The 27,874-nt window shown below is 37.2% G+C and overlaps 1 protein-coding gene across 19 annotated transcripts in view; it reads left to right on the top strand.

Annotated features, from left to right (window-relative positions):
- The window catches only part of NRXN1 (neurexin 1), a 718,052-nt gene that overhangs the window by 605,054 nt on the left and 85,124 nt on the right, over positions 1-27,874 (top strand). For 11 of the 19 annotated variants that reach the window (XM_026084416.1, XM_026084409.1, XM_026084415.1 and 8 more), the window contains 2 exons: positions 10,867-10,956; positions 12,392-12,711. In XM_026084416.1, the coding sequence (XP_025940201.1) occupies positions 10,867-10,956; positions 12,392-12,711 (410 nt within the window). Of the gene's footprint in view, positions 1-5,580; positions 5,590-10,366; positions 10,397-10,866; positions 10,957-12,391; positions 12,712-27,874 lie in introns of all 19 variants that reach the window. The other 8 variants (XM_026084422.1, XM_026084418.1, XM_026084417.1 and 5 more) reach the window with 3 other exon arrangements.

Genomic DNA, 27,874 nt, shown 5'->3' with positions numbered 1-27,874 from the left:
TTTGTTAAAGAATATTCTGTAGAATAGGCCTGCATACAGCTTTTCAGCCGAGCTGCAGAGATGAGCCATGTTGCAGAGGTCTGTCAAAAATGATCTACTGTCTTTACACTTTCCTTATCTGCCATTGCTCTGTGGACATGATGAYCAAGACGGTTCTGTGCAGAAAACAAAATGGGATATACTATGATTGTTGTCAAAATGGTGATTTAGCCTTGTGATTTACTGATAGTAGCAATCCATCCTGGTAGTCAGACATATTTTAATCTTAATTGGATATACTTTAGACATAGCCTTGAAAGTTTGTTTATAAGCTCTAGTGTTCTGCCTTGGAAGTAGTGACAGATGTGTGCATGCATTAATAAAAGCAAGAGTTGTAAGTAAAGTTGTCTGTTCCCATCTAATCTATTGATTCCATGCCAGTACTTTCATGTATGATGGTGATCATGAACTGATGGAATGACAGAGCCCTTCCTTCTTAGAGTTCTGAATTTCATCTTAAATAGTATTTATTAAATTGTAATGCCTTAATATTTTTTAGTAAGGTGTTTGCACATTTTAGCCGTTAATGTATTATCTGCTTAAAATTAGGTGTTTATTTAATACTTTATCATTCTTAGTACCAATCATTTAAAAATAAAAATACTTTAAATAGCATATTGCATTATATTTTAGTAATTTATTAGTGCTTCATGTCATTTGAAACTACTAGAATTCATAAAGTTGGTAAGATGATAATATCCTTATCTAATTTCTTCCACATACTGGTTGTCAGTATGTTTTTGAAAAGGTCAAGTAGTTTCCTGAGGAAAAGTGGATGTGTAAATTGTGCTAGCAGAGCTATTTTCCTTCAAAGGTTGTTCTTTTGCCTATTTAACATTTCGTAAGTATTTCAAAGTAGAAGTAAAGTTTACTTCTTGGTAGCTGCATTGACAAATGGATTTTTGTAAAAGAAAATGAAAAATGAAACATATTGACAGTTGACTAGTGATTACATATTTCCTCGCAAATTCATGTAGACTTAAATTGTCCAGTAATGATTGTTTTTTTCATTTTGATGTTTCAGCTCAGATTAACTCTGAAAATCAAGCCAATAAATTTCTACCTGTATGTCAGTCAGATGCCAGCTTTAGGTTGTCCGTTTTAAATGTGGCCTTGCTATCTTTAAAACAGAGTAACTCCTTGCATGAAAGTGTGTTCTGGACAAGAGCTTAAAGAATTTGGGTATCTCGATATAGCTGGCGCAGGTCAGATCTGTATGTTAGTGGGGTGCGCCAAAGTGGCGTCTCTGTAGGAGAGGTTAGTGGCAGTCTGTCTCATGCTCATTCCCCCTCACAGCTGCTTTATTCAGCAGTGGCTCTTCCTCCCACTTTGACACAGAGCAAAGGAGTATAGGAGAACTCATGAAACAGAGTTCAGGAAAGTGATAAACGCATTATGATAACCATGGCTTTCCTCCCTCGAGAACTTCCTAAACCATAATGGAAGGAAATTCTCTAGAAAAAGTTTTAACATAGAAATCCTTGCTATTTGAGCAACACAGTTCTTAATTTTCTTCAAGATCGTAATTTCACAGCAAAATAAAACGTTCACAGTAATTCTCARTCGTAGTTTGGCAATGTGTAAAAAACAAGATGAAGCATAATCGCAAGAGGAAATACTTTGTTAATTGCAAACACCTTGCAGATTTAAAACAAAGATCAGTTATATTTCAAAGAAATACAGTGAGGCACTAGATATCTCAGATGAATTTAAATGGAAAATATTAGTGCAGTTTTTTTGGGGGGTGGGGTTTTTTTTGTTTTTTTTTTGTTTTTTTTTTTTGTAATTAGAGAATCAGATTATTTCACTTTTTAAGACAGAAAACTAAATCACTGCTGGGGGTCCACCCACAGCCATTATGCTGTTGTGTGGTGGACTGCTCATTATAGTTCTGCAGTCCTAAAGCACTTCTCTGCTTTTATCTCAGTGAACATCTGTTTCTATTATTTACAGTTTCTGTTTCTGTGCCTTGCCAAAAGCGTTAAAAAAAGTATGTGTACAAGTTTAAACCTTTCCATTTGAAATAGATTATTCTTTTATAGTAAAACGTCTGCAAGGCATAAATACACAAATTGAAATGCCACTTTTAGACAGAATGGAAAGTCTGGGGCTTGCTTTGGCCAAGGGCTACTTTTTTTGTTGCACTGCTGACACTGAACAGATTTTTATCTCTTAAATGCCATTTGCTATCGGTATGGGTGCATTCGGTTTCTTCTACTTGGCAAAGGCTTGTCCAAATAATGACCTCTCTTTGGTTGTTTCCCTCAGCTTGGGTGTAATCATGCACAACCCTCGGAGAATGAGCTGACACAGCCTAGGCAGATGTAGTGATTGTGACAAAGCACCTGTGTGGTCCAGCACTTTGGGGCATAATGATGGTTAACTCCAGGATTTTCATGCTTCATGAAAGAACCTGAAATCAACATTTTTAATTTTTGGAGCTGCAGTCAAGTTACCCTGTTCTCTGTTAGTGATGGTTGATGCTGAGTGCTTTGTATTTCTTATGATTTTTATGTCTCTGGTCATGTAATGAATGTGAAATTGTTCTCACTGCACCCTGCTTTCCCTCCAAACAGCCTGCTAGGCCAGCGCAATTGCAGTGGCTTAGCTGAACACAGCTGAAGGCCAAACTCTATTTTCTCTTATAAATTACATAACCAAGTGCAGAGTTTAACCCTGAGAGGTTTTTTTAATTGTTTCAAGTTGTTCAAATAATTTTTAATGTTGCTAGTGATCCAGAAGTAATACATAAAAAAAATATAGAATTTCCCAAAGCTTTTAATTTTTTCATTGAATACAATAAAATGTAATGATATCAGTAATGACCTTTTGACAGTGTGTCCTATTCTGTGCATAGTTAATAAGACCTTTCTTATTGATGGCTTCTGCTTGAATACTAGATACTCATGGGGATGCAGGCCAATAGAAATTTAAAATAAGAGCTGAGCACAGTATTTTCCATTTGCCACTGTTCATTTATATAATGTGAGCATTATTTCTGTCAAGAGACATTCTATATAACAGCTCTTTGCTAACATGAAATGAAGATCATCTAGATTGCTACCTCAGTGAGAGTCAGAAGAACATATTGCATAGTTGCTATCTCAGACCTATGTAATTTTAGATACAGTAGGGTTGAAATATCCTCCATTTTCCAGTTGTTGAAAAACTTGAATAAGAACCAGATTACAGCCAACTTCTGGTTAAATTTCTATGGGGAAAGTAACCTTAAATGCTGTGACATTATGATTTAGAAATAGTTCAGAGTCCTTTTACCTTAGAGAACTGCAAAATGTCACACTCAGAATGATGTGGGGCATGGTACTGTACTTATAACAATTCATTTTTTATACTTTAATCTTGCTCTTTAATGATTTCTATCAATTTTCCTGCCTATTTTAGCAGCAGCCATACAGTATTAGCTCCTTAAATGGTGCACAGGCAGTACAAAGGATCTTTTTAAAAAGCCTGATAACAGAATATGACCTTTAATTTATCAGGCAAGTCCTATGTTTTCTTATCTCCTTCTTGTTGCTTTTCATCTTCTCTTGCTTGCTTTTGATATAATACACCAATCTCTCAGTGTAAGCAATCCAACACTGCACAAACCAAGAAAGATATTGCATTATAGTGAGGAAGTGAGAGTCAGGAAGAGCACACTCTTAGTTTAATTACTAATTAATTTGGGGAAAAATAATCAAAACCAAAACAGAGCGGAAGGTAGTTGATTTGAAGCAAAGGTTCAGATCTCCCTGAAAGGTTAATGAGAGGTCTCAGTTTCATCATGTAGCAAGTTTTAGAATATGATTTAAGATTAGTATAGTTAATATGCAAGCATGAAGCACAGAGCTTGCGGCTGAACATAAGATGTTTAAGTACAGTTTGTAGTATCGGTGAAGACAGTGGCCTGGGAATCAAGCTACACATATATCTTTCAGTCAGTCTGGGAATAGGATTCTTTTTCAAGGCAGCCTAAGTTCTTGCTTTGTGTTTAGCTATATTACAAACCACCAGTGAATGGCAGAATACTCTGCTATGAAGACTGCTGTCAGTCATTCTGTGAGCTGAATATGTCCAACAGGAAAAAATATACATTCTAGAATTTTTGTCTACCTTCCTTTTGAACACTGGAGGAGGCCAAAATCAACCTTAAGGGTATTTAGCTTTCAGTGCCTTAGGCCAAGCAGGGACCTGAGATTTTCCGAAAGAGAACACTCCCGCTTTGGGGAGTTAGAAACTATCAGAGGATATTTTAAGAGTTTTCCTGCTATTGTTGACATGTTTTAACTCTATTGAGTGTACAGCTTACCTAAAATTCCTGTTAATAGACCCATTCCTCTAACTCCTATACAGTTAATGTCTGTATAGACCTGTAAAAGTGTCCTCTGTAGGATTCTTGAAGTTAGTTCCTTGATTATCCTCATTCCAAGTGGCCTTGGAGCATCCTTAAGAGTATCTTAAAACAGTGTAATTAAAATGGGAAAGGAGAAATCCCCCAGATGGTCTGAGCAGTCCCACACTTGGAAAGCCACTGCCTGAGGTTTTAGTCTGCGAGCGTGAACTATATACAAGGCTGTGGACAGGGCCCATGCTGTAGTGCTGCGCCTAACACCTTCATGGCCTCCAGATGCCTGGCCCAGCATGGCAAGAGCACCTGCATTCTTTCTGTCTTTTGGGTTTTCAGAGACAAAGTGCTTATTTCTCTGTTCTTCTTCTTGGGTTCTTGTTTCAGCTTGGCCAGCTAAACACCAGGAGCAGGATTACCAAAGAAACCAAATTTCCTAGCAACTGTCCAATCCGAACCTGGGGCAATGCTGGTCACTCGCATTGAGCCATTTATTGCACATATAGGATTTCAGCTAGTGTATACTCCATCCAGTCCCATCTCCGCTCCTCCTTTACCTGGGCAACTGCTCTGTTTTGAGCAGGTAGCAATGATGTCCAGTATGCAAGAAAATATGGATACACAGATAAAAGTGGAAAAAGTCCTGTCATAAGTGGTCTGTGCCCCTGCTACAAAGACCCGCTCTTCCTCTTTCCTACTTTAGCCTATCGCAGTTCCTCCTCCTCCTCCAGATTGTAACAGGTAGTGCTGGCATATTTTAGGGACTGAAAAAGGCACATAGCCTTATCTGATCCATCCAGAACTTTCACATTCTTGGATCAAATAGTGGATAGCCGACTCTGTGAGCACTCATCAGAAATACAGGTTGGGGCAGTATCGGTGTCCCACAAGCACAGTGATTTGCTGGGCTCACCTGGATCCCTAGTCCTCTGCCCCATCCAGCCCAGTCTCAGGTCTGTTTATCCTGAATCCAGGGTGTTGTGATGGAAAAGGTGATCTTGCTTTGCAGGAATAAAGGCAAGCTACTGATGGCTGCCAAGTTCAAGATGCTTGTGGATAATAGCAGGGCTGTCTATGAAGGTAACGGGCAGGATCACAGGATGGGATGTGCTGCAGATTGTTTAGGAGCTAGGTTTGTTAGGAATAAGGCTTTGCTAGGGATCTAGAGTGGCAGGTGAGGTAAGGTTATGCCCTAGGACACCCCAGTCACGGTACAGTGCGGAGGGGAAGTCTGGAGACATACTCTGGGTCTGCAGTGTACATGCAGGCAGGGAGTTCTAGCCCAAATGGCCTCTCTAAGGGGTCTTGATCAAATAGAGCAATGTAGACATAGCCACTGAGTTCCTTAGATGACAGTCGAAGACAGTAATTATATTTGAATCTTATTATAGCTTTAGAGAATGTCTGTATACTGGCTACTCAAAGCTCATTGCAGTCCGAGTCTATCATACTGTTAACATCCAATTTACATTGGGACTGTGACAACACTGAAAGCATCGATGTATAGCCAAGAAATGGAGCCAGTGCGAACACCAGTGTTACGTGTGCAAGCTGTATAGACGTTTGCGCTTGCAGTTGATAACACTTACAGTATCACTTCCTCTTCTACTGGGAAGAGGCAGGCAACATGTGCAATATCATGTTATACAAATTTTAGACCAAAGTTGTATGTTTTCAGTTTATTCTAACATAAATATATATGTGTGTGTACATAGTAATTAATATATGATTGGAAAGAACTTTATTATGGGCTATTACCAAGCACCAGTTAGATTGTGCTTTTATTTCCTAGCTTGGTCCATGAAACACTCTGTGAACTGGGAACAGAAGGGTTGTTTGCCTCTGTACAACAGAGCCTCTGTGGCATCTTCTTGTGCTGCACAGTTGCTTTCAGTCAGGTTTCTTCCCTGACTGCATCTGGAGGAATGATATGGGTCTCTGCCTTCCTCTGAGAAGACTCTTGCTGATGTCAAGAGGGTCATGATTCAGAAACAGCAGTGCCAGGATCATGATGAGCAAAATTGGAGGGGGGCGGTGTTTATAAATGGTGATAGACCTTGGTTTCATCATTTTGTGTTATTTATTTCCCTAACAGATCACTAGGATTAACAAGGTGAATTTGTATTCTGTTAAAGGGTTTGTTTCAAAGAAAATATTCTCTAGTCTTTAGGTTGTTCTTCACAGACTCTCGATTTTCAACCTTCTACTTATTCTCTTTCAAGGATGCTGTTATTTCACATCAATAACTGACACCTTTATTTCAGAGAACAAAATGGAATTACACTCCAGCACTGACAATRTAATAAATCAGGAGGAATAAAATACATATTAGTGAAGTTCACATAGTTGGTCTGTCCCAGCTGACCTATAGATATAAAGGTATGATTAAGGTTGTTTTGGACTGTTTCTTCTCAATCTTACCACAAGATTTAGATCCGACTCAAAGATTTGACCTTTGCTGCTCCTCTCTGCTTACCTTGATTCTTGAAATTATTGTTATTCCCTTGAAGTCTTTCTGCTCATACAGAATTAATGCTGTGTTGTGACAAAATATTATCTATTTGGTAGAAGAATGAAGCCATCTAGAATTCAGTCAGGGTAGACAGTGTCACAGTGCACATCCTGAGTGATTCATTTGTACCCAGCTTTTTTAATCAAAGAAATCTCAGCCATATAACCAAGAAGTGTCATGCTGGATAGTCACATAGCTGTCTACAATTAAAGTTTAGGCATATCGTTGTTTACGCATATTAGTTGTTTTCTCTGAATTACTCTTGAAAAGCATGCATGCCAAAGCACTTAATCTTTCATAAAGGTTAGGGAAATAAAATCTCAAGGCCACAAGTTTATTTAGAGTATGAAAATATTTAAGTAACATTCCTGAAAGTATTTTTACTGAAGAAGTTCCTTATAGTTCACTATATTGGTAAAAATAGCTTAAAAAAAAGGAATCATGAAAAGTGTGCAATGAATACTCCTAAAAAAAACAGTATGTGGTGTTTGTTTTCCCTACAAGAAATGAGATCACCGGATGAAGTAAATGCATATAGTTTTACAGAATTTGGTGAGCCTATACAGATTTATTGTAGCTGACCCAAAACAGCTGTTCAGGAAGAGGCAGTTATTGAAAAGATGTGTGGTTTTCACAACGTAATAATAGGATTTTTGTTGCTTTGATGTTGTTTCCATTATTTTTAATGTACTTGTTAATTCTGTGATATCAAATTTCTTGAATGTGCTCAAGTCACCTATGTGTCTACTAGTTTTATTTATTTCTAAACTTACGTGTTCTCCTTCAAACTGAAGTTGGACAAGTTCCACACCATTTCCTCCTAGCCCTTCCATTTATATTATATACTAGAAGAATTTAAGCTAATATAATAGTGTCATATTGAGATGCATTTGACTATGCAATTTTTCTCTGATGAGGGATGGACTAATGTAATCAGCAATTATTTTTTGTGTAACCTTTACAAATCAAATGGCTATTTTCTTGCTTTTCATTTGTAGTTAGCTCCCAGTGGTACAAGACTGCTGCACGTAGGATAAAACATAATTTATGGATAGAATTGCATTATAATAGGGTGCAGTATTCTCAAAAATCATACGCTGTATGGACTTTTTAATGAAATAATTCAAAGAAATGTATAAACTGGCCAGGACTAAATTTATGCTGGTAATTCACAGCAGAGTTTCCACAGTCACCATAGTGATGCCTTGGAGCAGCTGCCAAGTAGAAGTGGAGGGAGCAAGAAACCTGGTCCAGGATGAATCCAGTGTTAGCAAGAGAATTATAGTACAGGCAAGCCATAGTATTAGGGAGCTAGACTTGGTGACCACAGGGCGTCCTTCTACCAACTGTTCCTAGCTTATGCCCAGTGGCTGGTTCAACAGCATAGCATTTGATGCCTTCCCAGTGTATGAAGTTGCAAATCTCATTTCATTCTGATACAACTTCATGATTCTTCTGCACTCTGGGGAGCATTTTTTTACGCAAGGTATCATGTGGTAAGCAGTGAATCTGAAGATCGACTTCCATGAGATTTTTTTTTTCCATTGCTTTAATGAATTCTGYATGCTCAAAAACCTCTTTTGAACAATTTAGGCTTTTTTATAAATGATGTAGGAGATGACACCCCCCTCTTTTTTTTAAATATAGGGAAAAAAAACAGAACAAAACCTCATGATTCATTTGTTTTAAGTAAGCCATTTGGAAATGGGACATTCTCTCACTTACTTGCTGAATCAACAGATAATGTTTCAGTAAAAGCTGTATAATCTTACTGAAAAGCTAGACATAAGTGTTAAACATAACCAGCTGTCAAGGAATGTCAATTGTTAACCCATTGCTATAATTTTTTTTTTAACAACAGAAGATAAAATCCAGAAAAAAAAACATGGCGGACCACATCTACTTGTCTTTTTTCCCATGTTGATCACATGAAATCGCTAACATTTTTCCTGTACTTCTCAAATTTCCATTTAGTCACAGGGAGTTTGTCAGATGTGAAGGAGCCAGTTTCAGGTCCAGGGTGTGAAGAACTGTGATTTTAAGGACAATAACAGGGAAAAAAAAATTAGGACATTCTGTATTCTCACAACATCACAAAGGCCRTGTTCTGAAGCCTTATTCTAAATGCTTGCTTTTTGGAAAGGAAGAAGAAAAGCTTCCCTAAAATATTGTTTTATGCAGAATGCTTTTGAAAGTTGAAAGTAGAGCAAAATGTCAGTATGAAAAAATATATATGCATATATTTTTATAGATACACATGCACACTTTTTAATGCATATAGAAATTCACATGGCATATTGAAAAGTGGACAGGAAAAGGGCATTTCTCCAAAGAAATATATTGGCTTCTGGCATAGTGAACTATGTCCATATTAAAGCAAATGAAGGAGATGTGAAATAGGGTAAGTAACAGTCCATGTCACTGCAGAAAAAGTATCTGCATGAAACCAACACTGTTTTTTTGGAACAGAAGCTGTTGCTCTCGCTCTTTCTGRGGGCTACAGTACAGACCCTTTCCTGCTACCCTGGTATGGCTTGTGTTGCTGATATCAGTAGTAATTGCCTGATGAACTAGAGGATTGAGTTCCTGAATTTTGATAATTCTTTGTTTTGATAATTGGCAGTAGGATCCTGTTAGCTCAAATAAATGTATTCTTGAGCACTACGTGGACTACGCTGTCCTTTATTTACCATTTCCACTGCAGATATAGGACGTTTGCTGGTTGAAGTCAAAGAGAATTTGCACATTTGAGTAGTAAGATTGACTGTGGCTTGGGACCCGAATTAGGAATGGCTGCTTTTTACTCACCTGGGTTTTCTTATCTCTCAGATTCTTAACTAATACAAACCAGTACAATGGAAAGAAAAGGTATTGTTGGTCTGAAATAATACCACCACCAAAAACCTGTATATTCAAGGAAATACTTAGGTTTACTATTCTCCTGAGAAATGTTTTAAATAGAAGACAGTAATGCCTGGAGGGTTTTCTGAGGGATCCTAACTATATCATTAAAAGACAAAAATCTGTAATTGGAAATAGATATTTAAAGCAATTTTTTAATTGCTCCTGGTTGTCTGATTTTTCTGACTATATTGGCCTTATTTTCTCTCTCATTGTTTTATTGTAAGCAATCAAAGTTCTCTGCACAGACTAAGAATAGATACAGTTTGCAAATATGCCAAGTTTGTGTTTTGTATTGCTGAATTCTAGGTAGTTCTTAATTTATGAAACACCATTAAAGATGGCCTCTTACTAAATTTTTAAACCCTGCCACATTTCAGAACCAGGTTACCTTTCAGTAAGTCACTTTTGTCAAAGCCTTGGTGTTCCTTCGGTAAAAGACATTGTCAACATGTCCCGTTAGAGTGTACAAATGGTGGATACCTTGATCTATTCTGTACGATATATTTGAATCTCTGGAATTTATTTAAATCTGAATGAGAATGTCTTTTTTCTGACTAGGAAATAAGTTATGGAAGGTCTATTTCTAGACAGCAGAAGTAAGTGTGCCTTAGATGGTGATTAAGGCTTGTGTTCTTCTTTAAATGACTAACCTGGAGTGAGAGGTTGGATGTCTTTTGAAAAATTAAACCTGTTTCACCTGAACATGTTTAACTAGTTAATAAGAAACATCAAAACAGACAAAACCCTGAGGTCAATGATCATTTTTTGTAAAGCCATTCTATGATGTTTAAATTTGTTTTTTGGGTCTGTCTATAACATAAGTTTAATAACCTAGCTCAAATGCAGATTTCTAATTTTCAATTAACATAGGAATAATTTTGTTTGCTAAAATAAAATAAATGAATGAATGAAAAGTCTGAACCATGAAATGTTCTAGGTAGCACTTTTTAAAATTCCAAATTTCAAAAAATCATGTGGCAACTGTATAGCTCAAGCTTTAAGTATTAACTTTTAACCTTTGACCTTACAGATTTTAACCAATGAAATGTCTCTTTAAACTTTAAAGGAAACAATGATAACGAGCGCCTGGCGATTGCTAGACAGCGAATTCCATATCGACTTGGTCGAGTAGTTGATGAATGGCTACTCGACAAAGGTAAAAAAACATTGATTAAAACTTCAAATAAAAAAATAATTTGAACATAACCAAGTAGTACTTCATTGTAACACTAATAAACATAAAAAATAAATTTCAGTAAAACTAAATTAAAAACAAATTTAAAAAAGTAAAATATAGAGTAATATTTGCATACCTTGTATAATAATTTCTATACATTTCTAGAAGTACCAGCTGTTTAATAATCTTACCCTGTTAACTTAAGGTTAAAGGGACTGTTAAATATAATCCACTAACTCAATCTATGAAGGTACTCATAGCAAACATTAACCAAAAATTATAAATCATTCATAGATTATATTACATGTTCCAGCATCTAAATTATTAACTAAAAATATATGTAGTTATGATATCTTCATTATGGTCCTGAAACAAAAATTTGTTTAAACTGTAGGTATCTTAAATAGTGGGCAATATGAATTGCCAATCAAAATGAAGTCCCTTTAACGTTTGCAACCTTCTAAGGGGATTTTGGAACAAACACTAATTAAAACAGAACTTAAAGTTGTGTGCATGCTTTTTATGAGCAGAAACCAATCTGCTAAAGTGACTATTCTATTTAATAAGAGTGGTACTGTTGCTGAGGTTTTCTCTGTTTAATGGAAATGTGCCATGATTTCTCCATCGGTATGTGTATCATTTCTGAAGCCGCTTTTACATCTAAAATCTTTTATTTTAATTGATAGCCTTGCTGAAAGCCAATCAGACATCTATTCTTGAATTCTCTGCCTCTGAGATACTCAGTGTGAACCATGTGTTTCTTTTCAGTGTGTATGAYGAAGGAAAATAAACATTTAAATACAAAAAGGAAACATTTAATTAAAAATGTAAATATTTTATTCACTTATACATAGCTATGACAGATTATCGCATAACACATTCTTTAAAATTCACTTAACAATGACATGTTTGCATATATATAAACTCTGTGTGTGTGTGTATATATATATATTTATATATGTGTATACATACATAAACTCACATGTACATACTTAAAAGCTGCAGTCCCTATGTTGTATTGCATGGAAAAATCTTTGAAATGTTGGCAGTCTTGAAGAAAAAGTAAACTTAAGGAATTAGAAACCTGGTATTCTTGACACACACCCAAAAGCTTTACACTGCTTTCAGGTAAAAGGGAGAAAGGTTTCATTTGTAGTAATAAACATATTTACAAATGTATTTGATTGGCCTTTTAGCAAAAAATCCAAAAATGTGGTAAATTAAGAAAATGGAGATACTCTCAAAATTTATGCATTTCATGGACACCTCATTAAAAAGCAATGAATTATGAGTCAAATCCTTTTCTTATAGTTTATTGCTCTCATTACTCACCCCATGAAAATCTGTTATCATCCTCGTAGAGTATAGAGTTCACAGTCAACATTTTTGCATGTATATAATATTATCTTTACAGGGCGTCAGCTCACAATCTTCAATAGCCAAGCAACCATAAAAATTGGAGGCAAGGAACGTGGCCATCCATTCCAAGGCCAGCTCTCTGGTCTTTACTACAATGGCTTGAAAGTTTTGAATATGGCAGCCGAAAATGATGCCAACATCGTGATAGAAGGAAATGTTAGACTTGTTGGTGAAGTGCCTTCCTCTATGACAACTGAGTCCACAGCCACAGCGATGCAGTCTGAGATGTCAACGTCAGTCATGGAAACAACCACCACGTTGGCCACGAGCACCGTTAGAAGAGGAAAGACCCCGACGAAAGAACCTATTGGTCAGGTTAGTCAGCTTTCATGTCTTTTGTGCACGTTTTCTCATCTTTGAGTATGGCCTCCTACATTGCATTCACTCCGCAGATGAAATTGTTCCTATGGGAGAAACACATGTATTTCTGATAAAAATTCTGTACTGTAAGTTGCTTGTGGATGTGATTTTGATTAGCAGTTAGAGTGAAAGGGAGGACCTTGCTGTTACTCTAAATTAGGCAAAGCTACCTGTTCAGATTTTTATCATCCTGAAGTACCCTAGTTATCCATCTTCATCACGTTGTGTAATTTTAAGTACCGTTTCTTCCTTTGGTGGGTAGCACTGATTAGTTTCAATGTAGAAATGAAGGATTTAGGGAATTGGAGGTAATGAAATACAGCGGTGAGTTTATCCATGAGATACAGAAATGAGAGCCAGTTTGAAGAGGCAACAGGAAGGAGGTGTGAAGGCAGAAAGTTGGCAGAGGCTGGAAAAGTGAGTATTAGCACTTTCTCTAGTCCCATCATTGAGCATCTTCCCAGGCAGAATACCTCGGGAGAGGCCGTAGCTACAACAGGAATTGAGTGTTGTGCACCCTGTGAGACTCGGGCTCCAAGTCGGTGACTGTTGTTTACTGTTTTTTGAGGCTATTTACATCTCATGAATTTAGTGATATATTTAGGAACTTTCAGGTTTTGTCAGGATCACTGTATAATATATGGGGGAATTTAATTATCTGAAAAAGGAGAGGGAAAAATGGGTGAGTGAATTAAGTACCTTAATGCCTAACTTGTGGATATCCTGAGTCACAGCATTGAGACTTTGGGCTCTAAAAACCTGTAACTTAACAGGCCATTTCTGTGGCAGGGAAGATTCTTTTGCATTTGTTCTGCATTTAAAATGTTTAGAAAAAAAGATGTACACTGCCAAAAACTTTTCCTGTGTTCGCTTGGTTCACACGCCTGCTTGTGATCCCACTGTGCCATTAAGCCATGACAGCTCTGCTCTGAGATCCAGAAGTAGGACAAGGAGCAAAGAAAGTGTCACAGGCCGTAGGGAGGAACAGCAGCACGACGTGATGGATGAGGTTAATTTCCTCAGGAATGGAGGAGAACATGCTGATTAGACTGGGAGGCTGGGGTTAAGTTGCCTGTTTTCTGTGTAAAACCTCAACTCACTGTTTGAATTTGATCAGGGCATTGAACTTGATGCTTCAGCTTTTCTGTCTGTAGTAGCTTTTTACACTTTATATCACACTGAAAACTGTGGTGATGTAAAAGTAAAAATTATCATTTTTATCTTATAAAACGAAGCAGAACATTTAAATTAAAAATTTCTGACTTGTATATTTAAATAAACATAAATTTAATGCAATTTTACTTGCTTACTTAAGGTGCATGAGAAAGGAAAGGAAAAAAAAGGCAACTAAAACCCAACTAGAGATATGTGGAAATGGCTGCCTCATAAAAATAGCATCCATTATGTAGCATAGGTTGCATTTTTTTTTAACGCTTGTCATAGTAAGCTACAGTGTTTTTAGTAAAATAGGCATAAATTTTCTTTGTTATTAGTTCTCTTCTAAATAGCGTCTCCCACTTTATTATCCAGCTAGTCGGATCTCAGTATTTTACAACAATGCAATGTAAGAACTCATCAAATTTGCACAGAGGAAGATCTGCATCTAAAAGTGCAGGACATCCTCATAATGAGGAAGAATTTAGACTAAACCAATGCTAATAAATTAATGTAAAACTAAATTAAACTGTTCTAACAGTGTGCTTTTGGCCTCTGCCAATTCGCAGTCTCTCAAGCCCCAGCCATAACTTGGGAGTCAGAGGGCCCATTCCCAGCTGGCACCTCGTGTGATCTGTGGGCTAAGGGAGCTGACTGATACAGTTGCTTTGCCTGCTGGCCTCAGTTTCTGGGCACATYCCCCAGTATGTTTAATTCCCTGGTTTGGATGTTTAGCCACTGAAGTTCTTTTTGTGAAGGTGTTCTAATGGCATTCTGGGGGAAAAAGGGTTTCTTAAGCTAACTATGGCAAGTTGTCATTTTTTTCAGAAGAGGGAAAACAGATGATTAGGCAAAAAGATCTTCCAAAGATTTTCTGTTTTCCAGAAATGAAATAAGGTTCATACCAACTTTATCAGAGTGCGTACACATTTTTGGAGCACCTCGCTGCCGCTGGAGCAGTGTGACCACAGTGCCACCACAGCAGTCCTTCATCCCTGCCTGGCTTAGCTGAGTACGTCCCATCCAGAGCTGCTGGCACGTCCCAGCTCCAGCAGCCTCTGTAGGCACACAGCACCTCTGCAAATCGTGTTCAGAGGGCAGAAGTTAAGATCAGCCTCCCTCACCTGTTAGCCTTGTCATTGCAAGTCCTCAGTGCAGCCCATTCAAGACAGCTTGGTAGGGCCATTTCTGTAGCTAAGAGCCTGAAATTAACCCTTCTGAGGAAAATGTGCCTAATATTTAGTGCAGTTACAGCACATGGCGTGCTGAGTCTATAACTGAGCATTCATAATCCATAGTGGTTTACTTTAGCTAGGGCTAAATATTCTACCTCATAGGATCTGTGTTGTCATTACGACTGTACAGTTATTCAGGGACTGCACTGGAATATAGCTTGCAATCATGCCTGTGATCTGATTTGAAGAGATTGATAAAATCACAGTGTCAAAGCTGAAATTTGTCTGGAGATTGCTATGTTATTCATGCAACAAACTCAGACCTAGGAAGTTACTAAATCAAATTAAGGACATAATTTCTTCTTTACATTAATACCTGTTTTCTTATTCCACCAGCATGTAATAATTTCTGTGCTAGTGACCCATAGGAGTCCCAAGGCTCAGTCCTGCTGGGTGCTGAGTAATCATATTCCATCTTGATGTCAGGGGGAGATGAAGGCACTCACCATCTCATGGAAAATGTACTTTTAATTTCTTTGTTTCATTTTTGTCCTTTAAATATTCTTCTGATTTGTACTTATACATAATCTCTCCAAGAGTGTCAACTACATTGAGAGGCTGTAATGCAAAAGAAGAAAAGTTACCTTTCTGGCATTAATTAGGTTACTAAAGCAAATATGCAGCTGAAGAGCAATTGCTAATGAAAAAAGCTTACATTAATACAAACCAGTGCATGTCTGAAATAGAATAGAAGCAAATGATGTAATCAGTCAGAGATTGTTTGCTCCATTTGGAGAGGTCTTGAATTCAATTAAAGATTACAATACTTACTTAAAGAAGATCATTTAAATCTCTGTTTATAGGAAATGTTCTTTTAAAAAAGCTACAGTGTTAGTGCTTAAATTCGAGTGAGTGCTTCTCAGCGGATAGCTAACTAGTGCAATGATATAACAAGACAGACATGATACTTCCACAATGTATATTGAATACTGTTGTGCATGATTCTAGACAAATGAGGTCTTAGTGCCTCTGGAAAAAAAAWGCTTTTTGTTAGTAACTCTGCTCTAAATGAAGGTTTTCTCTACTTGGAGGCTGTGTCATATTTTAACAATGGATGTTTTGGTGATGACAGACATCTTAATTATTATACTTGTAAATGTAGATTTTCAAAGGGGAGAAAGGTACTCAAAGCCTATTGAATGTCAGTGGTAGGTGAATGCCTAATTTTCCTTAGTGCCTTGAAAATCCCACCCCCCTCTCTGATTCTAATACCATCTCAAGCCGTCAGCCTTTGTGCAAGGCACTGCATAAACACATAGGAAGTGACAGCCTCTGCCTCAAATAGCTTACAGAATAAACAAAAGGTATCAGGTAAAGAAAAAAAAAAAGGAGGAGGGGAAATTATTAGGTGGGAGGAAGAGGGAAGTACAAAAGGTAGTGAGGTGTTTCAGTGTGACAAGCTACATGCAGAGATAGAGCCATCAGGGAATAATTTACTAGTTGTTTTTTGTTCAAGGCTCTTGAAATGAGCCGCTCCTGAGCAGCAGTTGTCCTGTTGTAGGCTCACTGTGTAGACTAATACACTCTTTGGAGCAGGCAATTTAAGGACTGGGCAGCCCAGTTTGTCCCAGTTGGGTGACTGGTGCGCAACAAGAACCTAGACGGTGGATGGGAGGTTTTCTCTACTCTGCTCTTCACCATTGGCACTTGGGAGAAGCGGTGGCCACCAGGGCTGGAGCTGAGCATCGAGGGAGCCCCTTGACTTCCCCACRCTGCATGGGAGACAACAGCCCCCCTCCTTCCCACAGCCAGGCGGCCTGCAGGTTCCCAGCTTTTATCATCTCTGGCCTCTTCTGAAGTGTAACTAAAGAGACATAATTTATTTTTTTAGAAGACATTCTCAAAATTTGGCTTTCTTCTATGCATGAAAATGTGTGAAAATTCACGCACTGAGCATGAAAAGAAATCCCCAGCATAACACATTTCAAGAACAAGACTACTATTAAGGGAAAGCATGTATTGCCAACTTTTGGTGAGCCATAAATATGCACTGGGGCTTAGAAATCATGAATTTGGCCTAAGAATATCATCCACTTCATGAAATTATTCAGCAAAATAATACAGTTTAAGTTTTTTCTTTGTCATTGTTACTTTTGACACTTTTTAAAAATTGAAGATAAAGAAGGAAACTCACATGTTATGTAACTCCAGGAGCCAGAATGTTAAGCAAAAYATCAAGTACTGCAAGGCTTGCAATAAAAACTGCAAGAGCTGGCAGAAGCAAAAAGGCTTCAAAAGGACTTTGAGTATGGGTTTTGCCTGAATTAGGATAGTTCAATCAGGCCTTTAGTATCTCTTTGGCATGGCTTTGTGGATCTATATTAACTGGAAATCATAAATGAAGTGATAGTAAATCAAGAATAATATGCTTATTTCTGATCTGTTTCTAAAGATCTGATTATGACAACCCATCCATACCGCAGCCCCTGCTCTCATGCATTGGAAACAATTTATGAAAGTTGTGTGCTAAATAGCTTTTTTATTTTTTATAAGGGATTCTGGCAGTCCTCTTTGTTCTCATCAAAGTGGATTCTTATCAATAACACTAAGCCATTTAACCAGCAGTTGCAATATGCTATGTGATGATTGCCTGTTTTGGAGCAATAGGCACTGATTTTTGGTCAAGCAGAATTAAATTGACTTCACACTAAATTGATGCACTGAAATTTGGTCAGTTGCCTTGGAGGGCATGCATCAGGTAAAGGATATGTTTCTTTACATGTATTGAAGCAATGGATTTAAATGGTATTCACTGTAGCAGTACTAATGACAGGTTAGGCTCAGCACCTTACCAGCCAATTAAAATGAAGCATTTTAAAAAGATAGGGGTGTTTTCCATAGAAATAGTTCAATTTTTAAAATAATGCTTGAGTACATCAYTTTTATGCAGGTTAGTAAATGTTAATATAGTTTATGGAGGCACATTAATCATGAAATCAMTGTAGTTAATAGGAGGAAGAGTATTCTCCACCCYTCTTTCTTTAATGCATTAGTTTAACATTATCTGCTGTATGGTTTATATTGTCTGCAGGAGGTAGATGCTTTCTGTGCCTCTCTACTGCTACTACTTTTTCCTCTGGACATTCACCCAAACCAGTCCACAACTCATTGGCCCCTGTGGGCAAAGCTCTTCCCTAAGGATCTGGAAAATTGCAAGAATTTGTCTCAACAGATGCTCACTAGTGTGTAATGAATCCCGTAGCTTCAAATATCACAGTGATCAACTTCAACGGTCATACATGTTTTCTAGATGACAGAACCCAGGGAATTCAAGTGTTAGGGATAAATCTCATTTGCACTAGAATCTGTATACAAGCACTGCAGTTGTGGAAGTGTTCAAGTGTTCATTTAATTGCAGGCAGAAAGACAGCTAGCTAGACAAATCAATGGCTTGAGTTTTTCAGATCAGTGCAAGGGAGCTAGGCTTCTAGTTTTCCCTACGAACATGTGGATAATGTAGGCTGTGGGACAGGAAACTCAGTTCTAAAACAGCTACTGAAATGGTATGAYTGAATATTTAACACTTCAGACGTGTCTGTTTTGCATTATCAAAAAAGACTGAATCTTGCTTTATAGATGGAAAATACAGCATGTCTTTACCAAACTTCCAATTTTTACCTAAAGGATATATGTGAAATGTAATGTAATCTTAAATATATTTCTTTGCTTATTAAATAAGGAAAACTTTCTAGTTTAAGAAATTTTTTGTCCATATTAGACCTTTCTTGATCCATGAATATGAATTACGGAATTACTGGACTTCACATTATCCATACAGTTAAACTGCAGCGTTGTGCATGGACAGCATTATAAGAAATAGGTCTGTAAATAAGCTAAGGATCAAATTTTGTTTTCTCTGGTTCTTACRGCTTTATACTATAGATAGTACTACATAAACAGCTCAGTTTCTGTGAAATAATGTGAGGTTACTTTGGGACACTAATAGTCATTCATATCATGCTTATTTCTGCAAAATCCTGAAAACACTTGTGTTAGCTTCAGAGACAGCTGAAAATTCTTTGCATATGTTGGGGCTGAGCTGTGCCGGGGGGTCTGCCTTTCTCCTGYGGCTAATCTGCATGCAGCAGTCCTGTGGGCCATAATGAGGAAGTGCAATGTGAATAATTGGGACATGTCGGCAGCCGATTATAGGTCACTGCTACTTAAAGGTTTGCTGGGGCATCAGGGCTTGAAGGCTCCTTTTGCTTATGCCTCATTCTGGCCATGTGCCAGCTCAGCATTGCTGAAGGAACAGGGATAGGAGCATAGAGGAATGACTGAAAGGACACTGTGACACCAGAGATGTCACCTCTACCGCACAGCCTTCAGTGCTGTGAGACAACCACTTCAAACAATATCGTGATGAGAAATTACGGTCAGGGCTCATCTGCAACCTACAATTGTTTATGCTACTCTGATGATACAAAAAGCCAATAAACCCTGTCTAATTAGTTAAGGGACTCTGGTGGTTTTGCGTTCCTCTGGTTGCTGGTGAATCTTTTTGTAAAAGTCAAAACCCTAAAAAAAATTGTATTATATTAAAAAAGAAAAGAATTAACACATGATAAAATGTTTTTCTTACTTTCATGGTTAGCATTTATATAAAGAATTTCAGATACTTTTATAAATGAAAGAAATTCCATGACAAGAATCTGTTTTTGAACACAAGTTTACAAGCATGTTACAACTAGCTAAATACAGAAAATTACCTGGATTTTGTGATACTTCCATGACCAAGCATTAAAAATGCAGGGACTTCAGAGTCAGCGATACTTAAAAATAAATGCAAGTATGTAAAGGTGTGAAAAAGCAAGGTTAAAGCTTTGAAATTACATTATAAGGTAAGAAAAGATGTGAAAATACTACTAATGTTTCATTTAAAAAAAAMCAAAAAACTGTTGTATAGTCTGGCACCATAATTATTCCTTACTTGCCACTGCCAAATTTTCAGATTTGGTATATGTAACTATTGCATGTCAATAACCAGACACATTTAGATATCTTTGAAGATGAGTTTGACATATTCCCATTCTTCATTTCCTTAGGAGTGTTGATGTGGGTGGAAAGAAGCATACATAGATTACATCTCAATTTGTTTGCTGAGGTGGCTCAGAGCTCCTCTGAGGTCTAAGAATAGTCTGCCCTATGGGACTATCTTCTCCAAAGAAGGAGGACCAGAAGGGTGGATAGCAGCTGCTGCTGGGATGCTCCTAACTCGATAGCCAATGCTAGCTGCCATGCCACGTTCCCCCAGCCCCTTTCTCTATGGTATCTACAGCAGCCCACCTGACTTTCTGGACCTCTGATGTGGACAACATGGCAAGGGCTGTTTTCCTGGCCTAAAGTTGATCTAGTGGTCTTATATATAAAGCAAAGCAACAAACCCATACCATTGAGTGTTTTATGAATTTTTGTTTAAAACCTGCTTTTTTAAATCTCTGCTTTTTTTAGTCTCTTCTAATTATATTTTAGTTCATTCAATTAAACAGAAAAAAATATTGTTAATACTGACATTCAAGTAGCATCTCTAAAAATAAAAACAGGATACCATGAACACTAAAATTCCTAAGTTTTAGTATTTGCTATCTGATCACCTCTGATTTTCCCATTCTCCTGCAGAATATTTGCATACTGAATGTTGTATTTCAACTTGAAGCATTGAAGTTATGTAAATAGGGTGGATTTAGAGATATAGTATTTAGCGCACCTGTGTTGGGTTGGGTTGGCTGATTGGCTTGTTGTTTTCAAGCAAGGCTTATGTGATCCCATGGTTGTTTGTCTATCCTTCCTAATAAGTATCGAATCCCTTGGCCAATTCAGTCAACTCCGTCCTTTCAGAGGCATTAAGTTCATACAGGAAGCTATTGCATGAGTTCTGATGCTCTACTGGTCTGCTGCTGCATGTTGCAGAGCCACGTTTTCCACTGGTTTTCTTTGTGTTTGAAAAACAAAGATTAGAAAGAAAAGCAAAGTGAATGTGTGTTTAGGATGGGATTTTCAAAAGTTCCTTCAAACTCATTGGTATTCATATATTACATCAGTGTTTTTGAAAAATCTTACCCTAAGTCGTTTCTATATATAGTTACTAAAATTGAATATCCCTAATGTGTTAAGTTACTTACTTGAAATATACATGTCGTTTTGTGCATGTAGGCTTGCCATTGAACTCCCAAATAGGTATTGTCATTAGCTATACAGGCAATAGAGAATTTCTGCCGTAAAACCACTGCTTCTTCTCACTCAAGCTTGTAAAGTAAGAATCTCTGTTAGTTGTGGTTAGCCTGCATTAGAGAGTTACAGATCCTGTAGGCAGTTTGTAGCATGCTGGCCACCAAAGGCAAATCTTACCCAGTTCCTTGGGAAATAATAGGTATAAAAATGCCCTGCTAGTTCATGCATTCTGGGGAATGTGCAGACCTAATCAGCAATTGTACTTCACATGTGACATACAGTCCAGTGAAGACAGACTTCTGCCTGTCCAAGTGGCCTGGTTTATCTTTAGATCTGCTACAGATTAGGCGCACGAGGTATCATCCAGCCTGTGTATTACACGTTTGGTCACTCTAGACATGGTACAAAGTCTAGCCTTTTACAGATGTTACCTGAAAAGGAGCATGGAGGGGACCTTCCCTTTTTCACTTTGTGAATTGCTATTCTGACTTGGCAAAAGAGTTTTAAAGAATTAACAGAAACTTGGAACTTCCTCTCGCTGRCACGTCTCCATTGACATCCTTTCTGTGTTGTTGTTAAATGAAAAAGCTGAGTGGGATAGATCTTCAGTGCCTCTAAAAGGATAYTAAGCCATGCATTTTCTATTAAGCCAGTGGGATTTGTCTAAAACTTTAAGCAGTGCTTTGAAAGTTCACCCCGTAGTGTGTATGCAAAGGGAAAAAATGTTTGTAAATTAAATTACAACGTTGTTAGCATCCAGAGACCTAAAGACGCTTGTCTACATTGTTGATTAATTGGTTGCAAATCAAAGTTGCTCTTCAAATTCACTTTGGGGGAAAAGGATCTAAGGCCACTTGCAGCTTCGATTTTGTGCCTTTTTCATTTTCAAGTGACCAAACTCATTTATTAAAAACTTCGCTTTATTATGTTTTTTTTTTTTTTTAATCCAAATTGGTATCGTCCAGTCTCAAATTCTGGCCCATTGCAATTTTTAAATATGGTGAATTTTAATTGTCAAAATAGAGAACATAATCTTGATAGCCACATTTTTCATAGAGTGCTTTTTTCTAATATTTTGCTCATATCATGTTAGCACTGTAATATTTCAAAAACAGCCATTTGCATAATATGACACATGGTATCTAATGGTTGCTATTCCTACTCACACCCAAATTTAGTCAGTGATTTTTGTATGAGAAACATTTCACTCATCTTCAGAAGACTCTGTCTTCAAACCACTTTCTTTGRAAGACTCCTCTCATATTAAACAGTGCTTATTTCTGTCTCGTATTCTGTATCTGTCAGCTGTTCCCCCTCAATACCTCTCAACAAACTAAACAAACCTCATTATATCAGGATTAAACTGAAATTGGATTGTTTTACCCAGTTGGAACAAGAGGAGGTTGTAGATAGAGTGACCCATAACTGTACGTTTAGCTAGCTGTTAAGCGTTTTTCTACATTTTAGCTAACTGAAAAGGTTTGGGCTTTACAGTGACTACTTATTTTCAGTAGTCTTGCACTACAGAAATCCTTGTGTCATTCCTGAGAGCTACTGTTCTCCTGTCAAAAGAAAGCAATAGTTATTCAGCCCCCTCGTCACTAACTGAAGCTGTGGTAAGTCCAAAGAACTTTGTTCACCATTCGCTTTGGTGAATGTCTATGACGGCAGTACTATGTGTTTTATTTTCTTGGTGTTCACAATTTCCTTTTGGAGTGCACATCATAATAAACTCTTTCTTTACTTCTGTGTGTGATTCGTAGGAGCTGAGGGACAGGTAGGTGGGAGTCTCTTCTCCCAGTGGTAGAAACTCCGAGAAGGCAGCTACCACTAATAAAGCATAGCTGAAATATGGTGCTATGCTTGCAGACCCCCCAGTATACTGCAGTAAAGTTTCAGTTCTTCTGCAGCAGTAAATGTGGTGCCAATGATGGTGGCAAGCATTTCCATATTATACATATATGAGTGGTTCGCACGTTAATTACTGCAGGTCCTAGTGTTAAATATGCTTTTATGTATGACTGACAAGGGCCCATAAACGATAGTACGTTCTTTTGTGTTTTCTTAAATGTCAAACATGCATCAGAACTTTTCAAAACATAGGTTGGGTAACTGCATTGTGTACTGAGGTTTCCTCTAAACGTGAGTGCAGAGGAAACCTGTGAAGCATTTCTGCTCACTTCATGCTTTTAAGAGCAAAGTTTCATTCACAGGCATGCCTGTTTCATAGACTGCAGATCACTGTCTTTAATGACATAACTCTTGGGACTATGCTCATTAATGAGTTAGTATAGAAAATTTATTCAGAAAACATTTTTTTTCCCCCTGTAGTTAGTACCAACATCTTATGTCTGTTTTTATTAAATTCATTTAATCTGTTGGCTGAAATTGTGTTTAAGTATATGGTTTCGTTTGGTATTCAGCATCCAGATCTCACAGCTGATACACAAGTTCTGTATAGGTAATGGTATTGCTTCAGACTTAGCTATTCTCTTGTATTTATGTGTCCATGTTATTTCATAAGTTCTAGGAAGTCAAGAATTTGAAATTATGTTTTAAGTAATAATATACTGCCTGCATGCAAAATATCTTTGCATGCTTTTCCTTTCTCTTAACCACTCTCTGTTGAAATGTCCTTTTCGTGGGATGGGGTTTTTTAGTCTATATATGCACATATATATGGATGAAGTTAGTAGATTTGAATTTTTTAATGGAAAGGTTAACACTAAATTCTCTGAAATGACTTAAGGAAGAAACCTGTGAGACTCACCAATTTCTCCCAAGAGAGAACAAGAAAACACACAAGGGCATCTGCATTGAGGAAAAGGAAGAGAAGAACTGAAATTGTCCCACAGATCTAACTATACTTCTCTCTTCTTGAAATGCACATAAATCTGAATTGAGAAATAGGAGCCTTTTCATTAAAATCCAGTCTGAAGGATGGGATGATATACTGACCAACTAAAGAGAAATCAAAGACCTAGGTTTGTTTCCTGACCTAGGGAAACTTATACCATCTTCCTCCAATTCATCCCTTCGCTTGTAAATTAACTGAGTATTTCCCTGCCATGTGGTGATGGTGGGGTATGGATAAAATCTATTAATGGCTTTGATGTGTTCAAATAGATTGTTAAGGATTATGTCTGTATGTGGAAACCTGGAAGTGGAAATACCGGGCTTTAGGAAAACTCCTCTCAGGTAAATCAGAGGAAGTTCTGGTAAGAGCAGAAGTGCGGTGGGAGGAAGTCTGTGTAAAGAGACTGCATGGTGCTGACATACCCTCAGATCCAGGAAGAAGAAAAGTTTGTGTGGGGAACAAAACATTTGAAGGTATAATGAACTATATTATTTTGCTACATCTTTTAATCTAGCTACTTACTAAATGTTTGGGGTTTTGTGGGTGGATTCTGTCAAGAAGAGAGACTGAACAGGTTGACAGGGTTGGTGAAAAATGCCCATCAGCTTACATGAGGTTTTGTTCAGCCCCCAGCATAACACTATAAATATACCAAGCATATTTATTCTGACATTTTTGTGCTTTAAGAAAATGGATGAGGTCAGAATAAATGGACTTAGACATATTTTAAATGACACTTGCATATTATTTTCAAGTTTCTAAAGCAGGGTATTAGTATCTGTGCTGAGCTGTGATAATGTTGGGAATAGCAAGAGTGAGACTCTGATGTCAGCATAGCCATAGTTGACTCCACTGACTAACAGATTCACGAGCTGATCCACTGCTTTTCTTTTCCTATCCAGATTCTCCTGTGACATTCACAGATGTGCTAGCATTAATAAGAATAAACCTGTAAGAGAATATTTCTGCTTCCTTCTGTGTACTTCTGATCATATCTTTGGGAAAAGTAGTGTAGATCCAGCCTCCATGTTTTTACACAAGGCCATGAATTCACTAGGATTAAGTGTCTGGGAGTCTTATTTAATGCTTTAGAGAGACTCAGCTAGACTGAACGTGTTCAATAAAGCTGATAATTCCTTACATTAATACTAAGTCTTAGTTATTTAATTCCAAGCTCCCAGAGGTATGGAGTACTACAGTCTGAATACATTTTCTCTAGATGTGATGGACTTGCTAATTAATTGATTTAATCAATACCTAAACATTATCAATACTTTTGTATAGCATGAAATAGTGCAGGATAGCAATGGTAGCTGTGTGTGTGTTGCCTTCTAGAAAATACAAATAGTTCTGTATATATTTGAGTTCAGGCAAATTTGAAAACGAAACTGTTTCAAAATGACAATTCAGAAGAGACTGATGTTTTAAAAATGTTTTTGGTGGATAATATTCAGTTAATTAGACATAACTTTGCAAATGGATGTGATCAGCCCAATATTTTCAATTAACTGTCTGAAAAGCTTTACCAATCTGTTGCGGCAGTACCTTCTTTGTAATATTAGCTGACCTTAACACTTAAACCTTTGCAATAGTTTTTATAGTGCTATGGGTCCCTTCAGAAATAGAGACCATTACATATTATTTCAGTGTTATACATGTAATATAAGCATTTGAAGAAAATCCTACAATGTGGAGCAAAGTACTTAAATTAACATCTTCATTTATTAAAAGTGGCTATCAGCTTGCTTACCCCTTGAATATATTAAAGTGCTTTGTTTTTCCATACAAGGGAGTTAGCAGATGTCTGACATGATAATTCCACCATATGGCAATTTCATTTTCTTTTTAGTGCAATATTAAAATGATAATGATGAACACAGAGTAAAATTGTTAATCTTAGTAGGTGAAAGTTGTGCCAGATGTTTAAGAAGCATTATTACCATAAAATGGTTATGCTCAATTTTAACTTGGTATAGAATATCACAAGAGGCATATTGTGGTTTCCACTCTTAAATCCTGGATTGACAATGAAATGGGCTAGATGACCTAATAGGTCTAAATGATTTGTGAATTGCAAGACCCTGATAGTGGTGAAGAAAATAGCTCTATTCAAGGGATGTTAGTAAAGCTCACAGGGGTAAATGCTGTGTTGTACGATAATAGTGAGCAGAAGAACTAATACATTGCCTCCATATTTCTTTGTTATTAGGAGTTAACTGGATGATGTTCTTGGTCAAATTCAGTGTTCCGATTTTGACAGCTGGAAGTATGTTTCTCATCACTGTACTGTAGAAAGGAGATGTATTAAATATGGTATTGGACATAGCAGGATCCTCTCTTACATATTGTTCCTATTCATCAACAGCTACTGTAGACCTGTCAACATCAGAGTAAAGTATACCATTTGTCTTATGTAAAGTATATCCCTGCATGTTGATGATAAGATGAGAAGTCTTCAGTTTATTAGATGAGAAGTCTGAGCTGTGAATTGTTGAAGGTTAGAAGAGTATTCTAGGAAAGTGTTGTTCTATGCTTGCCTTATTCCTTTGCTCTTCCCAAGGCATCTGCTATTAGCTATTGTCAGGAAAGAATACTGGGCTAGATGAGCCTTTCATCCGACCTGGTATGGCCATTCTTATAGCGTGGTGCTGCTTCTTTCTTTGGCGTCGTCTGCTTTTCTGAAGACAGATACTCATTTTAAATAATATATTTTTTAAGCATGCAGTTTCCCCAGAATTCTTTGAAAAGTTTAGGATGCTGTTTAGCATACTAGGAAAACAAACCAAATGGCAAGTTTTTACTCTGAAGTCTTGGCAAGGCATATTCATCAGTAAGAAACCGTACCTGTAGGACCTAGGCATATGGAGCCAAGGGAAAAAAATCAAGAAACTTTATAGAACTGTATTCAGTTAGGTAACAAGGAAGGTCTGGGGTRTGCCGCACAAGAAAATAGGGAGTTAGAGTAAAACTCTAGACTGATGTTCTGACCTTACCTCCACATTGGTCAGAGAAGACAAAAATGCAGCGACCTGAATGAAAGTCACAGCATGAGCATGATTTTATTTGTAAATGCTAATGGTAAGGTAGAACTGTAATGCTGCATTGTCTGGATATTGACTGTAGTAGTTGAAATCACTTTATTTTCTTTCATTAGCATAAAAAGAAATTTTATAAAATCTAATGCTAATGAATAAGGCATATGAGATTTTTCAGATGATACATTTGGGCCCTAGCGCACAGAAGTAGTCCTATCCAAGTAAGTGTTTAAATGTGTGTGTTTTAAGCACATACTTAAGTAAATGCTGGAACTGGAAAGGTTTTAAACAGATGCTTAATGTCTTTTCCTGAATTGGCAACCAAGTTAGAAATAATGCTGCCAGTTCCAATGCTGTTTTAGCCTAGGACTGAATAAAGGTAAAATCTGAATTGGTTCTCATTCATTTTCTACAACGGAAGTATTTTTGGTTTGTTTCACTTATCTAATTAAGATGTGATATGAAGTGTGATTCTGTTATCTGAACCACTGTTTTGTAACAAAAATTTGAAATGAGTGAATTGCTTTATTTCTGTCTGAGTTGTGTAATCTGTGAATTACATTCTGCAAAACTTCATCCACAGGTGATACAGCATATAGAAATGTAACCTGATTCGGCAGTTTTGAATAGCTCATTAATCGTTAATGCCATCATTCTCTTAATTG

Source organism: Apteryx rowi, unplaced genomic scaffold (assembly GCF_003343035.1).
Source record: "Apteryx rowi isolate R43461 unplaced genomic scaffold, aptRow1 scaffold_64, whole genome shotgun sequence".
Lineage (NCBI taxonomy): Eukaryota > Metazoa > Chordata > Aves > Apterygiformes > Apterygidae > Apteryx > Apteryx rowi.
The sequence above is the reverse complement of the archived record's forward strand: the minus strand, read 5'-3'. Positions and strand labels throughout refer to the sequence as shown.